Below are 22,550 nucleotides of genomic sequence, written 5' to 3' on the forward strand. Positions count from 1 at the left end.
AAGTTATCCAGTAAAGGTAGCTGTGTTGCAATTCTCAGGAGTCCTGCACTGCCACTGGAACCACAACTTTCCATGTCGGATGACATGGTTCTTCAAACAGCGAGTTCTTTTCCGGGAGGCTCTGCTTGACTGCAGATAAGGTGCCTCTCCACTGGATGCAGCCGTACCCCACAGGAAAAAGGTAGCACCATGCTTGGTTGATATGAGCTCTGAACAGCTACAATTTGGCTGTTCAGTATAGTTGTGAGCACATCTGCTCTGTGAGGTGACTGCTGTGTGGTTAGGGGGAATGGTAGACACAGGCTGTGAAAACAGAGGCTAAACCTCGCTGGCAGGTGTACTCCGGCTCAGCAACTTGATCCCATGCAGTATTCTCTTCATGTGACCCACTTTGGTCACACCCAGGTCCTAGAAGAAAAGAGAAAACCTTACCTTAGGAGAAGGGCAGGGGGGAAATTCCAGGTGGACAAGCAATGGTTATGAACTAGTCAGGCAGTTACAAAGAGAGGAGGAAACGAACCAGAGAGATTACAAACCTGATTGTTATATATGGGACCTCAAACCACGTGTCAAAAAGCTAGCAGAGCACAACAGGGTAATGAACAGGCACAGAGCAACGGAGAGAAACAACTACAGACCATTAGCCAGAAATGCAAATTGCTTTGACTGTTAAAGGCCAAAGCAAGAGAACAGAAAGAGCATACAGATCTCAAGGACCTATTCCAGTAGCCAAAACGTACAGGAAGAACCAACCAGTCACATCAAACAAATGCGTGAACACTTGGGTACCATGCAACAAAACACAGGCTGCAGCTGGATGGCATGCAGAAGAATCAGCGACAAAGATTACAGCAAACCTCAGAACAGGAAGATGGTCAAAATCGCAAATGAAGACCCAAGGGGCATTCAACAAATGCCATGCACTACTTTACAACAAAATATTTTTCTGCTATATGCAAGTCACCAGAATGATGACACAAGTCTCTCACACATGCAAAGAACAACCACTTTCATTTTTTCTCTTTAAAGAAAGCATCTCCTGGTGAGGAGACGCAAAGTTATGCAATGTGGTTACTAAGCACTATGTGAAAAGATTCTCTCCATCTAGCAGCCTCATCAAAGACCACAGTGATTTTTTTTCTTGTAGCAAAGAAGTGCGATGATCTATTTGTCCATTCACTACAACACAAGAACCAGATTTTCACAATCACAGTATGTTCTGCAAAAATGGTACAGGAGCTGAGAAGTTGAAGACTTCTATTCCATCATTAAAATCAGAGACTCTCAAGAACATGATCTGCAATCTGGACTGTATTATGTCTCTAGGAAGCTGTGGCAGAACTGGACAGCTGGTCTCTCAACTAGCTGTTCTACCTCCGTGCTATTAAAAATCAGGTGATCTGAAATGGTGAGAAAACAGAATGAGGATGCAATGAACCAGTTCATCTTGCCAAGGCATGTGGAATGAACAGCGGGAAGACCACTTCCAAGCACATTCAGCACAGAAGGTCATGCAGATGCAGCTGGCTATTTCTCATGAGCCAATCATGAAAGTACCTTGAGGTCCCTCCGTTCGAGGTGCAGGAGCTCAGAGCCCCGGACGTCATGTCGGATGAAGATATCTTTATACTCACAAAGACTGAGATGCTCAAGCCAGGCCGCAACCTCCTCCGTTCCCCAGAGGTGAACTGTTAGAGATGGAAAAGCAGGAGTGCATTGAGTACCCAGAATCCCAGAAGACAGTGAGAGGTAAGGACACCATCAGCATTCAGTGCCAGAGAAGGAGGGCAAGCAGTACCACAGCCTCAAACCAAGGGGAGGGCAAGGACTGTATAATGACCTACAGCCTCAAACGAAGGAGGTAGGGCAGAGAAAGGTAAGAAGTGTTCTCTTAAGCAGAGGCTGGCTGCAGTAAAGCCAGGAGGAAGTGCATGTTTGTTTTGATGGGATTGGATATGCTTTTTAGAGTTCACCCCCACGTTTAAGAAGAATAAATCATTGATATTCCTCTGCTCACAAAACAACCATAAAATACATCGTGAAGAATCAAGCACAGATTAGTTTGCTATTACGTACAAGCACTTCTCCTCAGTAAACAAAATGGCAACCTCTCTCCACCAAGTCTGAGTGAGAGAGGAAGAGTTTGTATTTCCACCTTCTTGCACAGCCTCTAAATAAGAGAATAACAAAGTTCCAAATTTCTGGGAGGCAATGAATAAGCACCAGCCTGTCAGACAGGAGATTGTACCCACAATTCCATGGCACAGGACAGGACTCAGGAGACCACAGAACAGGTAGTACTTCTGAATTTTAGAAGAAAATCTTCATAAGGAGAGTATAAACCAAAAATCAACTAACCCAACTGGAGAGAAAGTGTCTTGAATAGCAATTTGTTGATTCATGGCCAGTTTTTTTCTACTGACCAATAAGATTAAAGGTCAGGGTACCCCTGTGGTAATGCTGATCCCCAGCCAATTAGACAGGAAACTTGATTAAAGCCTAAGGGTGAATCAATGAGAAAAACACCATTAACCATATCACAAAGAATTAGCAGTGAAAAGATTGGAGTTATGCAGACTTGGGCCCCACAGTCGTTTTGATAACCAAAATGCCAAAATCCTCAAAATCACTTTGCTAAGCATCCCCTAAAATATCCCTGAAAATGTCTGGATGTAGGCAGAATTCTTCAGAGGGTACCTCCTGTTTCTGCTCAGGAATATTTGCGTGGTACTGCAGGACCATAACTTAGACAGAAGGAGCAATAAGCTACTTTGCTACACGAAAAAGACAGACTTGACCTCCAAGAAAAGGCAGATGCACATGAAACAGGAGAGAACGTGAGGGGAAGCAGACAGAGAATAGGTAGTGGTGTGACCACACTGATGTGACAAAGAGACACAATGAATGAGCAGACTTGGTACCCGGCAATCCCATGCTACTATGGGTCTCCTTATTTTTGTTGTTCTTCTCCTTTTTAAACTTGGTCACCAGACGGAATTTGCCACTGCGGCTGCGTTTAGAATAATCCAGCATCTGGTTCTGTAAGACAAAATCAGGCAAACAGTCATAAATTGATTGGAATGGACCAAGAGCAACGAGTACTATCAAGCTCAGCTCCATAACCTTGTAGGAGAGGAAAAAAAAATTCTAAACTCATTCTGATCAAGACAGGAAAGGAAACAGAGAAAGTTGACTCCATGTCAGGCAAGGAACCTTAGCAGGAAATTACTTCCTTTAGCCCTAGGGAGTCAAGTTTCTTTCTTAATGATTTTTTTCTCCCATCAGTCATATATTCACAGGAAGTCAAACACTCATGGCCAACTAGTGAAAAAGAGAACAGCTAGCAAAATATAGCCTCGGTCCTCCTCACCTCCTCATCACAGGGCTCCATAAGCTGCCACAGCCAAGGGATGTCTGCCAGTTTCCTCAGCTGGAGGTCCATGTCTGCCAGGGCTGCCTGGAGCTGCTCCTTCTGTGGAGGATCTAATTGCTGGATCAGAAATGGAAGCAAAACAGAGTTAAAAGCCATATGGTGGAACACACAGTCAGGCCCTTGCTTTGAAATTCCTAGCTAACAAAGCAGTCCCTCCTTTTAAAAGGAAGTGCACAGCAGGCACACTGCCCAGACATTACCAAGTTAATAATTTTCATCTTTTCTGAGCTCCAAACTCCATGCAAGCTAGCTTGACTGCTCATCATGCTTATGTAGCAACACCATCCTAATTCCTGGATGATAACAGTTAAACTGACTTGTTACAAAGACAAAGAAGCCCAAGACCAGCAAAACGTTGCTTGCCAAGGCAACAGTAGGAGAGGAGAGAAAGTGAGAGGCTGCTTTACTCCTGCTTTGTGCTTCTTACCAGAGCCATCTTGCCCGCCAGCAGCAGCTCTGTCTCATTATGCAGGGCTTTGACATTATTCACCATCTCTACAACAAGGCTGCAGTTCAGACCCTGGAGGGAAGCAATTCATGCGCAAATTAAGCCTGGAAATGCAGAGGTCTAAGCAGTCAAAAGGAAGAAGTCTGAGACAAGCAAGGCCTAGTTTTGGTCAATCAGAAAGGAAAACCAAGAGCTATGGAACGAGGACAAAAACAGGAGATGCCAAGTGAGTGAAGTACCTCTGTAGACTTGGATTTAGCGTAGACTTTGTCCATAGACTTTGAGCTGGCATTGACAGCATGGGCAAGCTCCTGTTCCATGTCCTGATAGGATTGGGCTATTTCCCGAATGCTAGAGAGAGAATTACAGATCGCATCAGCATATGCTCAAAGCAGGAGATCTTTTCTGACTGGGTATCTCCTTTTAATACCCATCTGAGCGATAAGATAAAGCATGGGAGGAGCACAGCCTCTGGCAAAGCAGGGCAACTGTCCCCTGCTGTAGTGAGCATGCGTAGGCAAAGCAAGGCAGATTTCACATGCACATCTCCAGGTGCATATTCAATTTCGCACACAAGCTGGGATCAGTTTTAAATATGATCGGGACATTTTAGTACAGCCATAGTGATGTGAAAGGCAGCTGCACATATGGCAGTTTAATTAACACTCTGGGCATTTTCTCTCAGAGGCCCACACCAAGGAGCTCAATGCCTCACTAAAGGATGAGAAGATGAGCATACAGTGACTACTTCCAGAAATCTCTGCTGGGAATCAGGGTTGCAACTTGTCATCTGAGCTCCTAGGGAGGCCTTTGTTTCATTTCTGATAAAAACAATTTATATTAAAAGATAACGGGCTCTTTCAGGATTAAAGGATCCATGTTTGCTCATGAAAGTAACATATTTTGTTCAGAATGACCTAAGAAAGTTTATTTGACTCCAGTCCTTGTGCAGCTGGAACAGTGCATAATGAATGATGCTACCCCCAGTGACACGGACCAGCACTGCAGAAGATAAGAGTGAACAGAAACATCTCCAGGAACAGGGAACAGGACAAGAACTTCAGGTACCAAAGGAGGGCTCTATTCACCAAAAGCAAACTGAGTCCCACCTGTGGATCAAAGCACCTGCAGCTTGACCAAACTGGTTGATTTGGGTGGATTCTTCTTCGGACATGATCTCTGGTTGCAGAGAGAAAGATGAGGGTCGGGACAACTCACATTTCTGTTTGTCCTCCCAGGACTTCAGGGTGCTCTCAAATGCCTAAAAACAAAGCAAGCAAACTATCAGATATCTTGTAAAGCTTCTATAAATAAATGGCTGTGCCTACGCCTGTAAAACATGTAGATCTGGCATAGATTTTCATTGCAGGACCCAGCTCTTCATCTGCTTGTAACTTTGCTAACTAGCTGTCTGGGCTGAAGTTTTCCATGTCACATGCTTGCCTTGGCTTAATTTTTGCTTAAGCCTAGTTTTAGTCAAAATTGCTACGCCAGTTCTGAGGGCCAGAGGAACAAAATCCACCAATTCCCTACTGGTGGCAGCCTTTTCTTTAAGTAGCTACATTGCCTCTACACTTCAGTATTACTGTGACCTCTCAGAGCTCGAAATTAAAAACATTCAATGCTCCTCCTCATCTGGAAGTAAACTGGACTTCCCCAGTAACTGGTGGGACAAGCAGCTGAACTCAAGAGCTAGGACCTGTCCCACTTGCGCCCCTACTGATAGTCCTGCTGGCACCAGCTAGTGGTACAGAAGAAGCAAAACAGATGTAATGCAGAATGATCAAAACTGGATATGGTGAGAATGAAAACTGCTGCACAAAGCCTCAGGGCAAGGACAGAGGGATCAATGAGTGCAAGAAATGGCAGGAGAGAAGGTTAGACAAGAGAAGGGATTATGGGAGGGGAAGATTGAAATAGGAAGGATAATTCAGAGAAGAAGATGAGGATAACAAGCAGAGGTGCAAAACTTTCACGGAAAAAAAAATAAATCAGCATTTGGGGAGCCAGAAAAGGAAAGAAGATTGACTGTGATGCATGGATGGGAAAGGGAAAGAAAATGGTAGTCCTGGATCCTAGGCCTGGGCAGTCAAATGAGATGAGTACAGACTAGGTAAGGAGCACAGGACTAAGGGTAGAGAGAGGAGGTGGATGGAGCAGAAAAGCCAGTGTCCACTAGAACACAACTGGCCTTTGGGGACGACCCAAGGTTGTGGGGACACACCATCCTCTTCCATCTGCAAATACCTGTGAAGTCCTGTGGTAAAGCATTCCCTTCCCCTACTGCTCCTCACACAGGACAAAACCAGGCTCTGTCAGCTTAGTGCAAGCTACCTGCTGATCTCAGCCTTGCTGATGACTCTTCAGTGGTCCAGATAAGGCAACATGAGAGAATCTGAGTTCTTCCATCTTCAGTTTAGGAAACTAAATATCCCAAATCACATTCAAAAAATGCTACCAAAGGTACAGGGTCACACACATGAAGAGAAGACCACACTTCATCTACTGCACATAACAGATTTGCTCTATGAAGGAAGGGGTGTGCAATGATGATCAAAAGGACAGCAGGAAAAATAAGGGTAAGCCCACCATCAAGACAAAAGCTGAATGTTGGCTCTGCAAAACTGGAACCTCTTCCTTAGCAGCAATATCATGCCCACAAAACCAGATTTTCAGGCAATGAGGAGTGGGATGGCACAATCATAGCCATGGCCTCAGATGGCCCAACACACAGCACACTCACTAGTGACTTCTGTGTCCAATCTACCTCTTCTGCTTCACTCCACCTTTCTCACCATATCCACATGTAGGTTGCCTCTCCTTTTCTCCCTCCCACCTTTACAGCAGGACTCCTGTTCTCCCTTGCTGTCTGTGCTACCTCTTTCAGTCACTGCCCCTCCAAGTCTCAGTGTGACATTGCAGAAGCTCTCTTACCCTCCAGGAAAGACTATGTGCACTATTCCTGTCTCCTCCTCTCCACAACATTTGCATCAAGGGGTGACAAGACAAGTGGTAATGGTTTTAAACTAAAAGAAGGCAGATTTAGACTAGATATAAGGAAGAAATTTTTCATGATGAAGGTGATGAAACACTGGGCACAGGCTGCCCAGAGAGGCTGTAGAAGCCCCATCCCTGGAAACATTCAAGGTCAGGTTGGACGGGGCTCTGAGCAACCTGATGTAGCTAAAGGTGTCCCTTCTCACTGCAGGGGGCTTGGACTAGATGACCTTTAAAGGTCCTTTCCAACCCAACCCATTCTATGATTCTATGATTAATATCCACTGTTCTCTCCCAGCTCAAGGGGTCTCGGGTATTGCCCTGTCCTACCACAACAGGGGCTTTGTATGCACACCTTTGCTTCCTTTTCATACCAACATACTTGTAACTTCCTGCCAGGCAATGTGCCTCAAGCCTGTATCAAGCTGCTTTCACTTTTTCCTCTTCATTGTTCTTTCTTTTCCTGTTATTCAGCAGGTGAGTCCTTTGCAGAGGACAACTTGCTCTGGAAGCTGGGTAAAGGGACACTATGCTGGGAAGTATTAAGAGCTGCTATCAACCGAACTGTTTATGCATGGACAGTTACAGAGTTGGGACAAACCATAAAGCCTGTTTGTGCCACAGCAAAACCTTTATCCCTTCCTTTACCACCATCCAGTAATACAGTAAAATGGCTTATGTGCTGGTACTCATCAGATATATTTGAAAGTTATGAGATTAGTCAGACACACACTGCTGAATAAAACACTGCTTTACTTAGTCAATGAGGTAATAAGCCACGTATTGAACAATAATGAGAAATTAAAATATTGAACAGCTGAGTCTAGACAATCAACAGCATTCCATAAGGCAGGCATCCTGTGGGAAAAAGAGCATGCAAGCAAGTTGAGAAAAGCTGTCACAAGGCATCTAGAAAAGGAAGCAAATTAAGCGTGGATTAACAACCTTATTTAAACAATTTCCCAAGTGGTGAATGCAAGTCTAATCATGTTCTTTCCAAAAAGTCTTATGGCATGTAGCAAAATACGCTTCTTACATTCATAAAGATAAACTCTGACGTGCGGTCACTGCCATGCTCTCCAGGAGTATGTGACATTGGAACATGTGTGTACCACACGCACAGTATGCAAGGCTGCTCTTACCCTGTCTCGGGTGAGGGTCTGTGCTCTGTTCTTATGAACAATCCAAATGTAACCTGGAGGCTGGATCCAGGCTTCTCCATCCACTTGCACAGGAACGCCCTCTTCTCCCAGGATTGCTATCTTCACCGTCCGACACTGCAAGATGTGATTGCATCAGAGAAGCAATAAAATGTTGGCTTTTCAAAAGCATGAGCCATTCTCTTTCTCGACAAAGCACTTCCCCAGGTACTGCAGCTTTGGTGCTATGAGAAGCACACATGCCTGGATGGCACAGCATGCCTCGCCCTTGTGCAGCAGGGACCATTTGCTGTGTCCTTGGACTACAAATCTGTAGATGAATTGCTGGTCTAACTCCTACCACAGTGAACACTAGCAAACAATTCCATGCCCAAATCGCCCCTGGACATGCTCATTTTCAGCCCTGGTGGATGCTCTTTCCATGTACAAGGGAGCACACAAAGGAGGGCTTTACTGACTGAAATTCGCATAAAAATCACAAACTAGAGATGGAGGAGGCAAGAAGAGCTCACAAAAGCAAATGATACCTGTGCAATCCGGTGATGCTGTAGGTTTATTACTCTTGACACTGCCATCTGCATGCTACCAAACACTGCTACCACCTCCAAAATCTTGTCATCAAAGGAAGGGGCTGTAAATGTCTAGCCAGATACAAGGGAGAGAGAATTCAGTTGACATACAGCTCTGTTGGAGACGATTTGGAGGTTGGCTTTCAATTGTGCTTTTTAATCTGTATAAAATTAACAATGAGGCTAGAAGGTGAAGATGTTCAGTGAGCTAGCAGGGAGAAAAAGGAGCCTTGATAGTCCTACTGTGCTTCCAATGGCAGCTAACACAAAGGCTGTAGGCTACAAGACATTAATTATTCTTATGAGAGTAGGCACTTTTTTATTTCACATAATACGTTTCTGACTGGATCTAACTAATCTAATCTTTGTCTTCAAGGGACTTTACTTCTCAGGCAGTCTGAGAGGAGAAGGTCAATCTAAAGCACTTCCTGAAAGTCAAACTCTCAGGACAGCATCCGTATTTTTTTTGGAATCACTACAGACTGCTTGGGTACAAAGCTGCTGAAGACTGGACTTCAGTATCCTATCCACTTCTCAAAGAAAGTACGTGCAGATAGGCCCCTTGCCCTCTTCTTCCAAGCACTATCCTCAGGGGCTATGACTTCAAAAGCAACAGTAAGTAAAAACATCTCCTGGACTGCCTTACAGAATACTCACATCATCTTCCTTGGTTCCCCCCCAGAAGTTTGTGCCTCCTGCATAGCTGGGAATGTTAAGCACGGCAATTCCCTGGAGACTGGGCAAAGGGATTGGCCTCCCATCGCACTACACAGAAAAGAAGGCAACATTACTCTCAGCACAGCAGGAAAGAGTCCCTCCTGCCAGAGCATATCCTCTAAGAACAAAAAACAGCCTGCAGAGCTTAGTAATAAATTCATTCAGTTTTTTTCAGTTTATTCATGACCTAATGGAATAGAATATATCCATTCATGCCTCATGAACCACCGCTCCTCTAGCAGAGGGTGGTTTTAGAGGGATACTGCTGTTTCTTTTCCCCAAACAGGAGTAGGGCACACCTGAGAGGCTTCACAAAGCCTCTTGGTTTATTCCTCCAGAAAGGGGAATAAAAATTCTGAAATACTTATGCGGTCTGCTGCAATGAACGTCTCTTCCTGCAAGCTACCTGTTTATGCTGTACGTGGCCTATACAGGAATATTTCTCTTCCAGTCTGATGCACATTATAGCATAGTTACATTGAGAGATTTCTGCTGCACCTACTATCTAAAATGTTGTGTTCACATGAGATACCACATATAACATAACAACCTTATTTATGCTGAATACTGAGTTGGGGACAGCTAATACTTTCCAGCAGGATGACACTTCCCTTACAGGCTGAGAATACAAGTTAGCTTCCAGAACCAGGAAAAGCCATTTTCAGCTAGCTCAGGGTGAGACAGAGCAAGTACGTTTTATCAGGCAGGCAAGGGAAACACCCTAATGCCGCCACATAGAATCACCATGCCAAAGTCAAAGTGCCTGAAGAAGATGCAATTAGGCAGTTTTAGCAACAGAAGGGCATGCTAATTCCTCACCTCCAGCAAGACTTTCTGCTCCAGGTTTTTATATGTTCTGTGTAGCAGCTCCTTGGTCCCCAATACTCCATACCACATCATGTTTTTAGTACGACTTCTAAGCAGGAAAATCATTAAGAGAAAAAAAGTTAGCATAGGCATTTACCTTTTTCAATTAGAAGGAAAAAACCCTCACACTGAAATGGTACCTCTTATGTCCTAAAACACAAAGATGCTTTGCTTCCAAAATGGTCAAGCACTCAAAATGGTCATTGCCTGTGTTAGGACACCACTCCCCTTTAAATACACAGATTCCCCTGGCACAGAACTTGTCAATCTTATACAGCAAGACATCAACAGTGTTTTGCCATATTAGCTCAAGTATAGCAAGTGGACCAATCCCAGGCTACGCAAAGCATCCTGTAGTTGCTCAGGTATTCAAAAGGCGAAAACCTGTGGTTTGTACTAAGTTAGCATCAAGGCCAAAACCAGCCTCCGTGGCATTTAGAGCTGAGATGTGCTTCTCTCATAGCTAAATAGCAGGCCCAGGAGAAAAATCTGTGAGATCACGAAACAAATAGAACCAAGGCACTAAATGCACATCAACATAGCTACTCAAAGGTCTTATAGTAGCCACAACAGAATAATGAATCAGTAATAAATCAGTAACTTATCTCCTCCATCATGATTTCAAGCCTTGAAGGAGTATTATGCAGACAAGTCTGACAATGTATCTATTCAGCACACTTGTATACCATTGGCTTGCACAGAAACACAAAGTGGTTTCAATCACTTCTGGCAGTATCCAAAAGTCAGCCAAAGCCAAACCCACCTGCATTTCTCTGGGTGCTCATCACGTTTGTTGTTGAAGTCCAAAGAAATCTTTGCATCCAGTCCAATTCCAAAGTAATTATTCATGACACACTTCTCTGTGTAACATTCACTGTCAAACAGAAGAACAAAACTCCAATTCATAAGTCTACAATACATCTCACATGCCCCCTCTGGCCACCTCATAATTCTCTAGCATAAAAAGGTGAAGAACAAGAACGCTGTATGCCAAGGTGCTCTGATAAATACTGGTGGACACTGCCTAAAACCCACAAAAAATACTATAAAAGTGGCTATTGAGCAGAGTTCCTTGGTCTGCAGCCTCTGTCCATAAGACTTCACAGCCATAAGATTTTCAGAGCAGTTCTCCCCTTGCCACAGAAACATATTAAGCAGCCTACACTTCATTTACAAAAAGCTATGTTGCTAGTCACTGGCGTTGGGTAAAAGATTGCACAAAACATTAGCAATGCTAACTGCTTACTTATATATTATATATGGTGTTACCTACAGAGAGCCTGACAAATGAGCTCGAAAGTATCAGCTACTCATCTCAGGGGCACTGAACCCCATGAAAAAAAACTTACAAGTCTGTATCATTGGATTTTTACTGTTAAACAGTTTAGCAGAAACAGCCTGAGAAAGTCTTCACATCATATTTCCCAACTGCTTCCCCTGTTGCGGCCTGCCCGTGACCTTTCTTGGGCCTCCATGCTGTAGAGACACTGATTCTCTCACAGGTTGCTGTCTATTAACTGGAAGCCAGAGTCATCTCTGAGTGCAGGGAGAACACTGATCTAGATTTCATTCTCACCTAAAAAATCTACCATGAGTCAGACGTGTCACTGCATGTATAACTGCATAAGCTGATCCTCACTGGCACTCAGCATATGAATTCATTTACATAATTCCGGGCTGCTGCAGTCCATTATTTAGCTCTATAAACTAATCTGCTTCTCTGCTGAGGTCCATTTGGAAACGCCCACTCCCTCCCTTCAACCTCCTGGGCATACTCACAGATTTTCAGGCTCAGAGTTAAAGGGATCAGCATGGATCAACAATCGGCTGATGACAGAGCTCCCAGGCAAAGAACCAGACATGCCAGCACGGATATCTGTAGGAAAATTGACCACAGGGAAGAGTGTGATTAATAATAAGCAGAAAACAGATAACTTCAATCTTGGAGACAAGACAACAGGGCAGAATATATTCATTCTTGTCACTCATTGTGGAAAGCAAATATCAATGGTGCTTTCTTCCACTCCAGAAGGCTTAGCTTTCTTGATAAGAAGGGTTTCTGGGGCTGCCTGCAGGGTTTTTGATTGACAGGGCCAGCAGCACAGTTATACAGACACATGGAAATGGGAAACAGTAGCGTATTCACTGCAGCATCTTTTTTGTTCCAGGGTGAAACAAGCAACTTCCTTGTTTCAATAAGGGGAGAGAGAGAGTAGTAGGAAAGAAGTTCTCAAGAACAACTCAAGAATTACTGCCTCCTGCTTCTTAAATTATTACCTGGGGACCCACAACAGTAGCTTTGTCAGAAAGAAAGGAAATTACCTGCTTCCAGAAGAAACAACTTGAACGAGTGATTTGGTGGAAGAGGTGGAAGGACAGTGTGACAGTGATGGGGAGAAGTTGCTACACAAGATACGGGAGGTGGGAATTCTGGATCCGTGCACCTCCAGTGACTTCAGCCTTCCCAGGAAGGGAATGCTGCTCCCAATTCGATGGCTGCCACTCTTCAGAAACCCCTCTCAACAGTATGCTATCAGCCTTCTCAAGGTTAATTTGAGCTCAGTATCTCCTTGTAATTGGCATCTAAATTCTGCCACTGCACAGTGTTAAAAATCTGCGTCTAGGTCTCAGCTACAAACTGGAAACTATTACAGCTCCCTCCAAATCTCTACCTTTTCAGCCCTAGTGGAAAGTCATCCACAAAGGGATTTCTCTCCAAGTGGACCCTGCACAAAAGGACATCAGGAAGGACAATTTCATGTCTTCGTGCAGAGTCTGCAGCCTGCACTGTTGTCACCCTTACTCCAGTTGGCTGCCTCAATGGGAAGTGGTGGGTGTTACACTTACTTGGGTAGAGGATTTTTGTGTTCAGCATTGGCAAGTTGTCGCGGTTTCCTGTCTGGGGAGGAAGAGACGCAGAGCTGCCCAGTGACAAACTTCCCTTGTTTATTAGTCTTTCACAAGGAGACTTGGACACTGTAAAACACAACAGAAACATGGCTATTGACAAACAAAACACTGTAATTCAGACTAGCACGTAGCAGCACAGCCCAAGCAGCAAGACTGGGTAAGGAATCACTCAACAGCAAAACACTCTAGCTACCATAAAACAAAGATTTGACAGAACCAGTCATTAGGAGACAGAGATGTGGCATATGTGCAGCCATAAACCTCACAGATTGGAGGTACCAAAATGCCACATGCAAATATTAGAAATGGAGATGAGAAAAAGCTGGTGCCAGCAGCACAACAGACAGGATGTTTGGCTCCCAATCAATACTCAGATAAGTTCCAAATATATTTGCAGTGATCAGGGAACTCTTAGCAAATTACTCACATAACGCAGTTACTAAAGCAAACTGGCTTCCATTCTCTTGTCGCCTGCAAAGGATGGCAGGGGCTTACAGGGAAATGTCATCAGGTAGATGACATGAAAAATGCTCAAGACCTCCTTGTCCAAGCACTGAAAGCCAAGAGAACGCAGATTACTGGCTAAGGTGCAAGAAAATTTCTGAATCCTAGGCTCTGTATGCTAAGATCATGGACCAGCCATCAGAGATGTAGTGAAAAACGGGGTGTATGATGCACAGGCTAGAGCACGGAAATGTGCAAGGCCTGACATCTGAAGAGAAGTCATTCAAAAAATTAGAGAAAAACAGAACTTGGAAGGTAATACACGTAACACCTCCTTAATTTTTTACCACTAACAGAATGGTAATTTGCAAGGGAGATCTGCATGGTGGCAGCCCCAAGGCAGTACCTTTCCGCTGGCTCCTCCCTTTGGACACTCCATAGCTGCTGCTGTGTGATGACTGCAAGGAGATTTTATCCTCATTCCTCAGCTCCTTGCCCTCTTCAGAGGCTGAGAGGCTAAGAAGGAAGCCCTCTTGCTCCTGGGTCTGGGCATTCTGCTCATCTACAGCTGTAAGGAGAGAAAGCAGGTGAGTGCCCCACAGCTCTTCTAGCAAGGAACACCTCCCACTGCTGTAAATAACAATAGGATGGGACTCTAAAGGCCTTGATTCCTTAAAGGACAGAACAGGAATATCAAAAAGTTTTCCTATCATTTGTCTCAACTAAGCTCTGCTCTGGAGAGCTTTTGGAACTGGGCTGGCTTAGCCTCCTGTTTTCTTTGCTGAGCTCTTTAGCAGTGAGGCTCTCAATAGAAGAGTCCACCTTTAATGCTACTGGTAGTTAGGCTTCCCAAGATGCAAACTGTGCTACAGGTGATGGCTTCCATTTATTTTTATTTAGATGTTGGCAGAAATTCTAACTAGATGGACATTAAATGTTAAATTGAAGGAGTTTTCTGTTTGCTTAATCTGTACTGGGGCAATAGGACAAGCCACTTGAAAAGGGCACTTAGACACATATAATCAGGAGGAAGAAAACAGCAGTTGGTGAAAAAACAATAGAAAGAAAGGAAAGAATCTGATTACATACTTCGGAAGAAGAAAAACAGTTTGGAGAAGTTGAGCAAATACATTTGAAACCTAAGTGGAGTTTGCCCAAGAGCTGGTAAGAATTAAATGCTAGCATGTTGCCTAAACAAATCAAAACTTCTTTTGCATGTAATCAATAGGCCTTCCTCCCCAGCAACCCCTCACAGGGGGCACAGCGCTGAGCTGATCTACCAGCTCACTACCTTTGCAGGGGGACAAGCCCCGCTTCTGTTAGCCTCTTCCCCTCCCTTGTTCTGACTCTGGAGTTCATCAACACTATCCACAAGACAATCCAACCCACTAGCCCAGCATAAATATAAACTCTTCTTGCTGGATTAAGCATACTGGTTGGGCTCCAAAAGAACTCCAACAAACAGCAAATTGGCATAAGGTAAGCAGCAGCAAAGTAGGGCAGCAGTGAGGTCAAGACCTCCACTTCACCAGAAGCAGAATGTTTGCTCAACTTCCATCATCTCATACAACTTCACCTTCAGGACAGGTTGTATACAACATTGCAGTGCTGGAAATTCAAGCAACATTGCCATCATCAGTAACTTACTACTTAGCTGTTCATAGTGCACATTTAGGTGTGCAAGGATGCCACATCTGCAACTTCCATGCTTTTATCTCCAGTAATTAGCTGCTAAGCACTTTCTTTGGTCTAAATGAGACCACTGAGTTTATGACTAACAACTGGGAGACTGATACCTTTCGAAGGAAATGAAAGTTTGAGCTATGGGTGTGAGTGGCTGGAGAGAGCCAAGTGTCAAGATGTGGAAAAGGGTCACCTGCCCAGGAAGTTAACAACAGAACAGAACTGATTTGCATCAAGGTGCAGTATTATAACATTTTCTCAGTGACAAATCTAGTGTAAGTTCCTGTTCTCTCTTGCAGTTGTACCACTGCGTTGTTTTGCTGGGCTCTACTATAAACAGATTTCTGAAACAATCCAAGTTAAAATACTCCAAATACTTTCTTCCCAAATATTTTCAGATCTGTTTTACAGCAAGGCCACACAAATGGTTGCACTGACACACTTGTGGTACGGGTCGGGACAGACAGGAAATGCAAATGAACAGAGTGTGGGAGGGCAGTAACTTCCTAAACCAGCCCTGTTGGAAAGAACACACCTTGAACCTCAGGCTCATTTACCAAGCAATGTTTCAAACAGTTGGGCCTGGCAGAAATGATAATGAAACTAAATAGCTAGGCTTACTGAATAGCTTCTCCAGCTCAGGAAAGCTGTTTTTAATAAAGAACCCTACTCCCCTCTAGAATAAAGGAAATTTATACTTCTCAAGAGCCTGTAACAAGTCACAAGCAGGACTCGTAACAGGTTACCTTTTTCTGCATGCTCTATTATTTGACGAATGGCTTTTTTCAAGCTGTTGGCTCTCAACATGAGCTGTTCTCTGGGACGAAATATCTGGGGCCGTGCAGCACATGATGAGCCCACTGACCGGTCGCTAGAAGAATCACAAGCACTGCCTGACCCATCACCATCTTCGGCTTCCTCTGCAATGGTGGGAGGAGGGTTTGGCAGAGATGAAGATGCTTGTGATTCATCATTCAGTGTCTTCAGCAATGAGTCCAGTTTCTCCTTCAGGACAGAGCACTACAAGGCAAAGAAGCACATTTGAGTAGAACTAACAGTAGACTGGGTAGCTCATTCTTTTCATGCTTGCTGAACCGCTGCTGTCCTAGTTCTCTGAAAACAGAACAGTTTTCCACTTTAGAAGTAGAAGCCCAAACAATTTTTCCAATTTTACCTTCCTGGCCATGACCTCTGATTCCTCTGAGCTTTCCGTTGCCTTCTCATAGGCTTTCCCTACTCGAGCCACAAAATCCTTCACTGTCTCACAAAGCACCCTAGACAAAGAAGGCAGTGAAAACAAAGTCATGCAAAGATTGTCTCAGGATTTTCACAGTGCAACTTTCACTTAGAGCAGTTGTCCTCTAAGTACTCACTTGGCTGAGGAGATGACCACTGAGTGTTGGTCAGAAGTCAAAATTTTGGACAAATGAGCAGCCACAGAGTCTTCATAAAAGAGAATCTTCTGCACCTGTGACAGTCAGAAACAAGCCACTAGGGTGCTGCTTCCTAACATTACAACATATGCTGTGTATCCCTGGCTCCCCAGAGAGTATCTTTCATTCTACAGGTTCTTTTTGCCCTGGAAAAGTTCTGTGGTCCAGGGTTCAGTTACTCACTGAAGACCTGAATGTGATGAAGAAACTAATTTTGAACCCAGAAATCAGCAGCAACGCAGTTCTTAAAAGTCTCTGATCAACTGTGGATCTAAAATTGGTTTTTTGTTTTGGTTTGGTTTTTTTATGAGTGCTATGCAGCTTTCCACAATTTCATCAACTTGCTGTCATGACAGACATTTCCTCTCTATCCTGTTCCAAAACACCTTCTTCTCATCCCTCATTATGGTTATTGACTCTGGTAACCCAACCTCCATCCTTCTCCATAATACTTCATTGACTTAAAGCCCCCAGATCTTTGTAGCTCCTGCTACACCCAAATCATGGCTCAGGCCTGCTCCACTTGAGCTCAACCACTGCATCCTATCTCATCTGTTCTGAGGCTGTTGCTCCCAGTCCCCTGCCCTCTGCATCTTGCAAGGTACCTCAGAATCCTCACTGAAATCTTCAGTGACTGTGGAAGTGGAGGCCTGGCGAGGGAGTTTGGTTTCATACACCATAATGCTCCACCTGTTGAAAAGGAGGCATCATACTTGTCACTATAAGGCAGATGATTTCCTCCTTTATCCAAAGGACGTAACAGGTTAGAACCTCAAAGCAGAACAAATTGCACTTTGGCAGAGGCACGACTGATGTAACGAAGCCACAGACTTGCAAGGGAACTGCACAGGAGCTGAACTGGGGGAAGAGGGAAGGATGACACTATGAACAAGTATCCTACAGCACAGGGAACACCTTCCCTCTTAGAAATTCTACGGGCATAACTTTGACTCAAATTGGCATCAACAGATGCCAAGATGCAGCTCTAAAGACAGGAACCATTTTTAAATGTACAAAGATACATAGGCGATACCAATACTAGGGATAAAGATGTCCATTTCTGCATTCAGCTTTCATTTCTAAGTCAAACTCAAGACAAATTAGTTCAAATTTACCGAGAAAAAAATTAGCTTAAAAAGATAAACCGTGCCCATAAGGCTGACAAATTCAATCGAGGAGAACTCTGGAACATGAGACAAGGACACTGGACATTGGGCAATTTCACTCATTTCTATTCTGCAGCAGTGACACAGAAAGCCAGACTACCTTTTGTTGCTAAAGGGCAACAGAGAATTATCAAAGAAAAAACGATTAACTGGCATTGGTAAGAAGTCCAGCTGCTGGGCAGGATCAAAAACTGCCCAATTGTCCTAGAAGGATATCTTCACACAACTCTTGAGCAGGGGAGTAGCGTAGTGATGGTTACTCACCTGTCCAGCATTTTGGTACTAGCCCTCTCCAGCTTCTCCAGGATCTGTGGGAGCTGGGTGTCATCATCACAAGCAGACCCCCAGCCTAACACACGGGCAAGGTCATTCCCAGTTCCCAAGGGCAGCACTCCCAGCTGGCACTGCATTAGAGAAAAGGAAACCAAAACCAATATTCAAATGGGAAAACACAAGCTGCAAACAGCCACAAGTAACATGAATGATTCCTTATACAGACCAGTCATTGAGAAACAGCTAGTTCCAGGGTGAGGACAAAGTAATTGGATGGGGCAAACAGCCAGAAGCGCATGCAAGTAAGGGAAAACTTCCTCTACTTTTAAGTTGTTAATTGAGAGATGAGCATATTACAGCTACCACCTCGAGGAGCACATTGCTAAAACCCTTCTACAATGCTTGCTAAACCCCTTCTACAGATGTATTTACTTAACCATCAGGTGGTGCTGTTGCTTTTTCTGTAAAATTCATATAGCCCTCTCCAAGACAAAATGGAAACTAATTAAACAATGTGTGATGCCTCTACTTCACTGAAGTTTCTGTCTATCCCAAGACTTAGAAAACTACACCATGAGAATTAAAGGGAATAGATGAGAATCATAACCCTTGTGGAACTCCCAGTTTTCTAACTGTAGCTTTTCCTGAGTACAAGTCTCTGCTGCAATGGAGCAGGAGTAAGTCAGAGCTACTCCAAAAGCTGGATCTTGTCAGGGGGAGTTGTGGAGAAGCACTGGAGATAGGAATAATCAAATAGTTCAGTACTGTTTCTTGTAAAAAACTACTGCAAGAACACTGCTGTGGTAAGCTTTCAGTGGCTTCAGTCCTGGGGCAAACTCCATCTGGATGATCAAAGAAATTCCTCTCCAACCCATGCTGTTGTTACTACTTCATTCTTTCATCCAACCAAGCTCTTTGGGCAGGTACCTGCTTGTGAAGATTGAGGCTATCAATTTCGGAGAGAACCCAGCCAACACTTCCGTCCCCACCGCAAACTAGAATCCGGAAAGTGTCAAATTTCTGGAATAAGCGTAAACTACAGAGAAGGGAAAGAAAAAGGCAAGAGGGAAGGACGATCAGCTGTTACAGAAAAAAATTATAAACAAGTCCAATCTAGGTAATAAACATGGCATATTTGCTCAAAGTAGGCTCTGATTTCACAATGAATATGGGCCACTCTCAGACTTCAGATGAATTAAAATTATTATAAATATGGAATTATAAATATAGCTAAGCAATTTACAACGGCTGTTCACTACAGAAATATGTCCCAGACATACTCCTCCACTAAAGCACAGCACTTTTGTCTGAACAGAAGAGGAAACAAGCATGTGATATAGCTGATTATCCATTGAATTAATTCCTTTTCCCAGATTTGTTGTGTTCAGCCTAACACTAGTTATTTGTCACTGTTTGGAGTGCTCTGATGTCACTGCCTTCACATTCAAGGTTGCACCAATTAAATCAAAGCTTAAAGAGTGGGAACTTACGCAGTCATTCAGTAAGCAGACAACTTGAAGAGGACGTAAAGCCTCACAAGCTTTAGTCCTTCAGGGAAAGCAACAGAAATCAATGCTCTGGTGCCTTGTCTGTCCTGCAGGCAAGCAGGCAACTCACCAGCAAGACAAGCGTGAATTTTGCTATTCACCCTTTCCAGAATAATAAAAGCAACCTTTCCTTAAACTGTTTGAAACTGTGCGTCATACTAAACATCTTCCAGAACTATTGCCTGCTTTTATTTTGGTTTTGTACATTTATTTTTTTTATTACCTAAACGGGATTTGCTGTAGTACATGAAAATTGTTATTTCTTCTAGCATTGTTGACACATAAAAAATGGCTATCAGAAATTACAACATCTTACAGTACAGTTTGACTGGCACCAGATGAGAATTTTAAATTATCAAGAAGCAGCCTTTATTCTGTTCCATCATTTCCTTTTCAAGAAAGCATACAAGAGCAGCTGTTTTAGAAGTGTTTGCCACAGCCTGAGAAAATAACTGATTCCCTCCATTCCCTTCTCTCCTGTTTAAAAGCAAAGACAGTCCAACTGGGGAGGGGAAGAAGAAAAATACTTGATTTTAAAGGTTTTCTGTAAACTATTTATCAGCCAAACATCCTGCGGACAGCACGCTGCAGTTCTAAATGCCAGTGGTCTGCAATACAGCATAGCAAGAAACCACAGTAGTTCTTAGAAGAGCAGAACCTGACAGTCACTCATCCAGGAGCGGACACTCCTAGATTTAGCACCCTGCATCTACAGGTCTTAGTCATAGATTTTGAGTCACATTTAGAAAAATATGAAGGAAATTCATCTTGTGCTGGCTTTTATTATAAAAAGCACCCATTCATGACAAAAATCACTGAAATACAATTCAACAAAGAAACATTTGGAAGAGGACAACTTAGAGACCAAAATTTTTATTTTTTTTTTTGAAACAGAGTTGCAGAAATACACTAAAGCAATTTATTCCACAGCACCCACTTTTTTTTTTAATCCATAGATACTTTAGTGCAATCTGGTAAACAAGCCTGAAATGTCATCTAGAGTCCAGGGCAGAACTGACTTTATCAAAAGCACTCATAAGAGATGTTTTCTCAATATCACCATAAAATCTTTAAGGGGTGGAAGTTTCACAAACTTCCCAGGTAAGTTTTTTCTGGATAAATCTCATTTTGACAATATTCATTTGCTACCTATGACATTTGCCTGTTCACCTGATTTACTGAAGTTAACTCTCATTAACAGTACACTTGTTACAAATATGTCTGCTGATAAGTTTTCTTCCGGATTCAAGCTTTCCATGCTTGGTCTTCTTCCAGAGGAGTGTTTCTGGAATTCCCCTAAAACTCCTCAAGCTGTCCTGCTGTTACTGATGAATGGAAATAACTTTTTTCAACAATATTTTTGGTTTTAGCTAATCAATAACATCAAACAGAGAGGGGGAAACCCCTCCAAACTCCATATGTGTTCAGTCTTCTCTGAGGAATAGGCTCCTTGCTATATTTGAGGATAAGCTTATAATCAAATTAAAACCTCACACTTTTCTGGTATTTACAAGGAAATGTGTGCTTCCATAGAATACCCGCTTACCCAAGGTGAGGGCCTCCATTCATGAGGTCAAAGACCTGGGCTGGATTCAGTAGCTGTTTGAACCTTCGTAGAAATTTTACGCCTTGGTTGTCTCCACTTTTTGAGTTGACAAAGACCAACAAAGGGCTTGTGCAAGAAGGGGGACAAGTAGCTTTCCAGAAACCTGTCAGGAAAAAGGGAAGGGAGAAGGAGGAAAAGCCAAGGGATGTGAAGCCGCCCATGTAGGTGGAGCGAGAAAAAAAGCAACACCCCACACTCCAGCACAGCTATGAAGAAGCTAATACTTTCCTTGTGCTTATGGCACTCACTGGGTAAATGCTAAATGTGCATAGCCCTGAATTCAGCACAAACCACATCTCATGCTGCCAAATGTCACACTTATCTCCTAGCAGTATGCCAAAATTTTCAGCTTCCTCAACCTTCCTAAACAGCTTCAGCTCAGCAAATACGGATGTTACAGAGTAACAAACCGAATGCAAAAGCAAAGCAAACAGTTCACTGCCATATTTCAGCAATGTCTTCCAGTTTGGAATTCCAGCAATAGCAAATGTAGAATTTTCAGTTGACAGAGACTAGCATTAATAGTGTTAGCTGAAGGGACTGACTGAGAGGAAGAGAAAGAAGGCACTACTTAGTAGCGATACTTACCATCTGAATCAATGCTGTTAAGAGCAGTAGGAGGAATGACAGATACTTTGCACAGCCCAAGAGGGCACTTGTTTGGCAACAACTCTTTACATGCTGTGTGTACCTGAAAACACCACCAAAAAAAAAAAAAAAAAAAAAAAAAAAAAAAAAAAAATCATTCAAACCCTTTTGGGCACTGTGGTATAACTCAGAAAGCCACCCAACAAGAGGCTGTAAAGGAAGAGTAAAAAAGAAGAGAGGGCAAATCCAAGGAAATTCAATCAATAAAAGTTATTTTAAGAATGATCTAATCAGAGTCTTCTACTAATTCTCCTCTTTCGATCAGTATGCACTTTTTCTGCCATTTGAATTTATGAGACTAGCACTTTGAGTGCTGAGAGGACCAGATAACAGAAGGCTTTAAGAGCCTTCAAGTATTCCGCTTTCAAAATCCTGGCCTCAGTTGAGAGATCAAAAGTAGCAACAAAAGAAAAAGCTGGGAATTCAAGAAAACAAGAAACCAAAAAAACAAAGCAGGAAGACATGAGGGACATAAGAGGTAAGAGAAGAAGGGATTAATAAAGCCACCCAAAAAAAAGGAAATACAAAGTAGAGTAGGGCACTTTCATCATTTCTGGTACACAAAGACTGCGAGACAGAGGGTTTGCTTGGGGTTTGAGCTCCTGCCCCCTACATCATAAACACTTATTTTGTGATACTTCTCTTATTA

General features: G+C 43.3%; 1 protein-coding gene across 1 annotated transcript in view; it reads right to left on the reverse strand.

Annotated features, from left to right (window-relative positions):
- Positions 1-22,550, reverse strand: part of DGKD (diacylglycerol kinase delta) — a 58,164-nt gene continuing 35,614 nt past the window's right edge. Inside the window, exons 8-30 of the mRNA XM_086468652.1 lie at positions 21,842-21,944; positions 21,194-21,356; positions 19,028-19,136; positions 18,092-18,231; positions 17,267-17,351; positions 16,602-16,696; positions 16,403-16,502; positions 15,975-16,248; positions 13,952-14,113; positions 13,039-13,167; positions 11,971-12,067; positions 10,955-11,065; positions 10,144-10,240; positions 9,265-9,372; positions 8,566-8,679; positions 8,021-8,155; positions 4,991-5,142; positions 4,121-4,232; positions 3,861-3,953; positions 3,371-3,490; positions 2,922-3,039; positions 1,558-1,688; positions 1-408 (exon numbers count right to left, since the gene is read on the reverse strand). Coding sequence (XP_086324778.1) covers positions 319-408; positions 1,558-1,688; positions 2,922-3,039; positions 3,371-3,490; positions 3,861-3,953; positions 4,121-4,232; positions 4,991-5,142; positions 8,021-8,155; positions 8,566-8,679; positions 9,265-9,372; positions 10,144-10,240; positions 10,955-11,065; positions 11,971-12,067; positions 13,039-13,167; positions 13,952-14,113; positions 15,975-16,248; positions 16,403-16,502; positions 16,602-16,696; positions 17,267-17,351; positions 18,092-18,231; positions 19,028-19,136; positions 21,194-21,356; positions 21,842-21,944 — 2,838 coding nt within the window. The 3' untranslated portion in view covers positions 1-318. The remainder of the gene's footprint in view (positions 409-1,557; positions 1,689-2,921; positions 3,040-3,370; positions 3,491-3,860; positions 3,954-4,120; positions 4,233-4,990; positions 5,143-8,020; positions 8,156-8,565; positions 8,680-9,264; positions 9,373-10,143; positions 10,241-10,954; positions 11,066-11,970; positions 12,068-13,038; positions 13,168-13,951; positions 14,114-15,974; positions 16,249-16,402; positions 16,503-16,601; positions 16,697-17,266; positions 17,352-18,091; positions 18,232-19,027; positions 19,137-21,193; positions 21,357-21,841; positions 21,945-22,550) is intronic.

This window comes from Leptosomus discolor, chromosome 7 (assembly GCF_034619465.1).
Source record: "Leptosomus discolor isolate bLepDis1 chromosome 7, bLepDis1.hap2, whole genome shotgun sequence".
NCBI classification, from domain to species: Eukaryota; Metazoa; Chordata; class Aves; order Leptosomiformes; family Leptosomidae; genus Leptosomus; species Leptosomus discolor.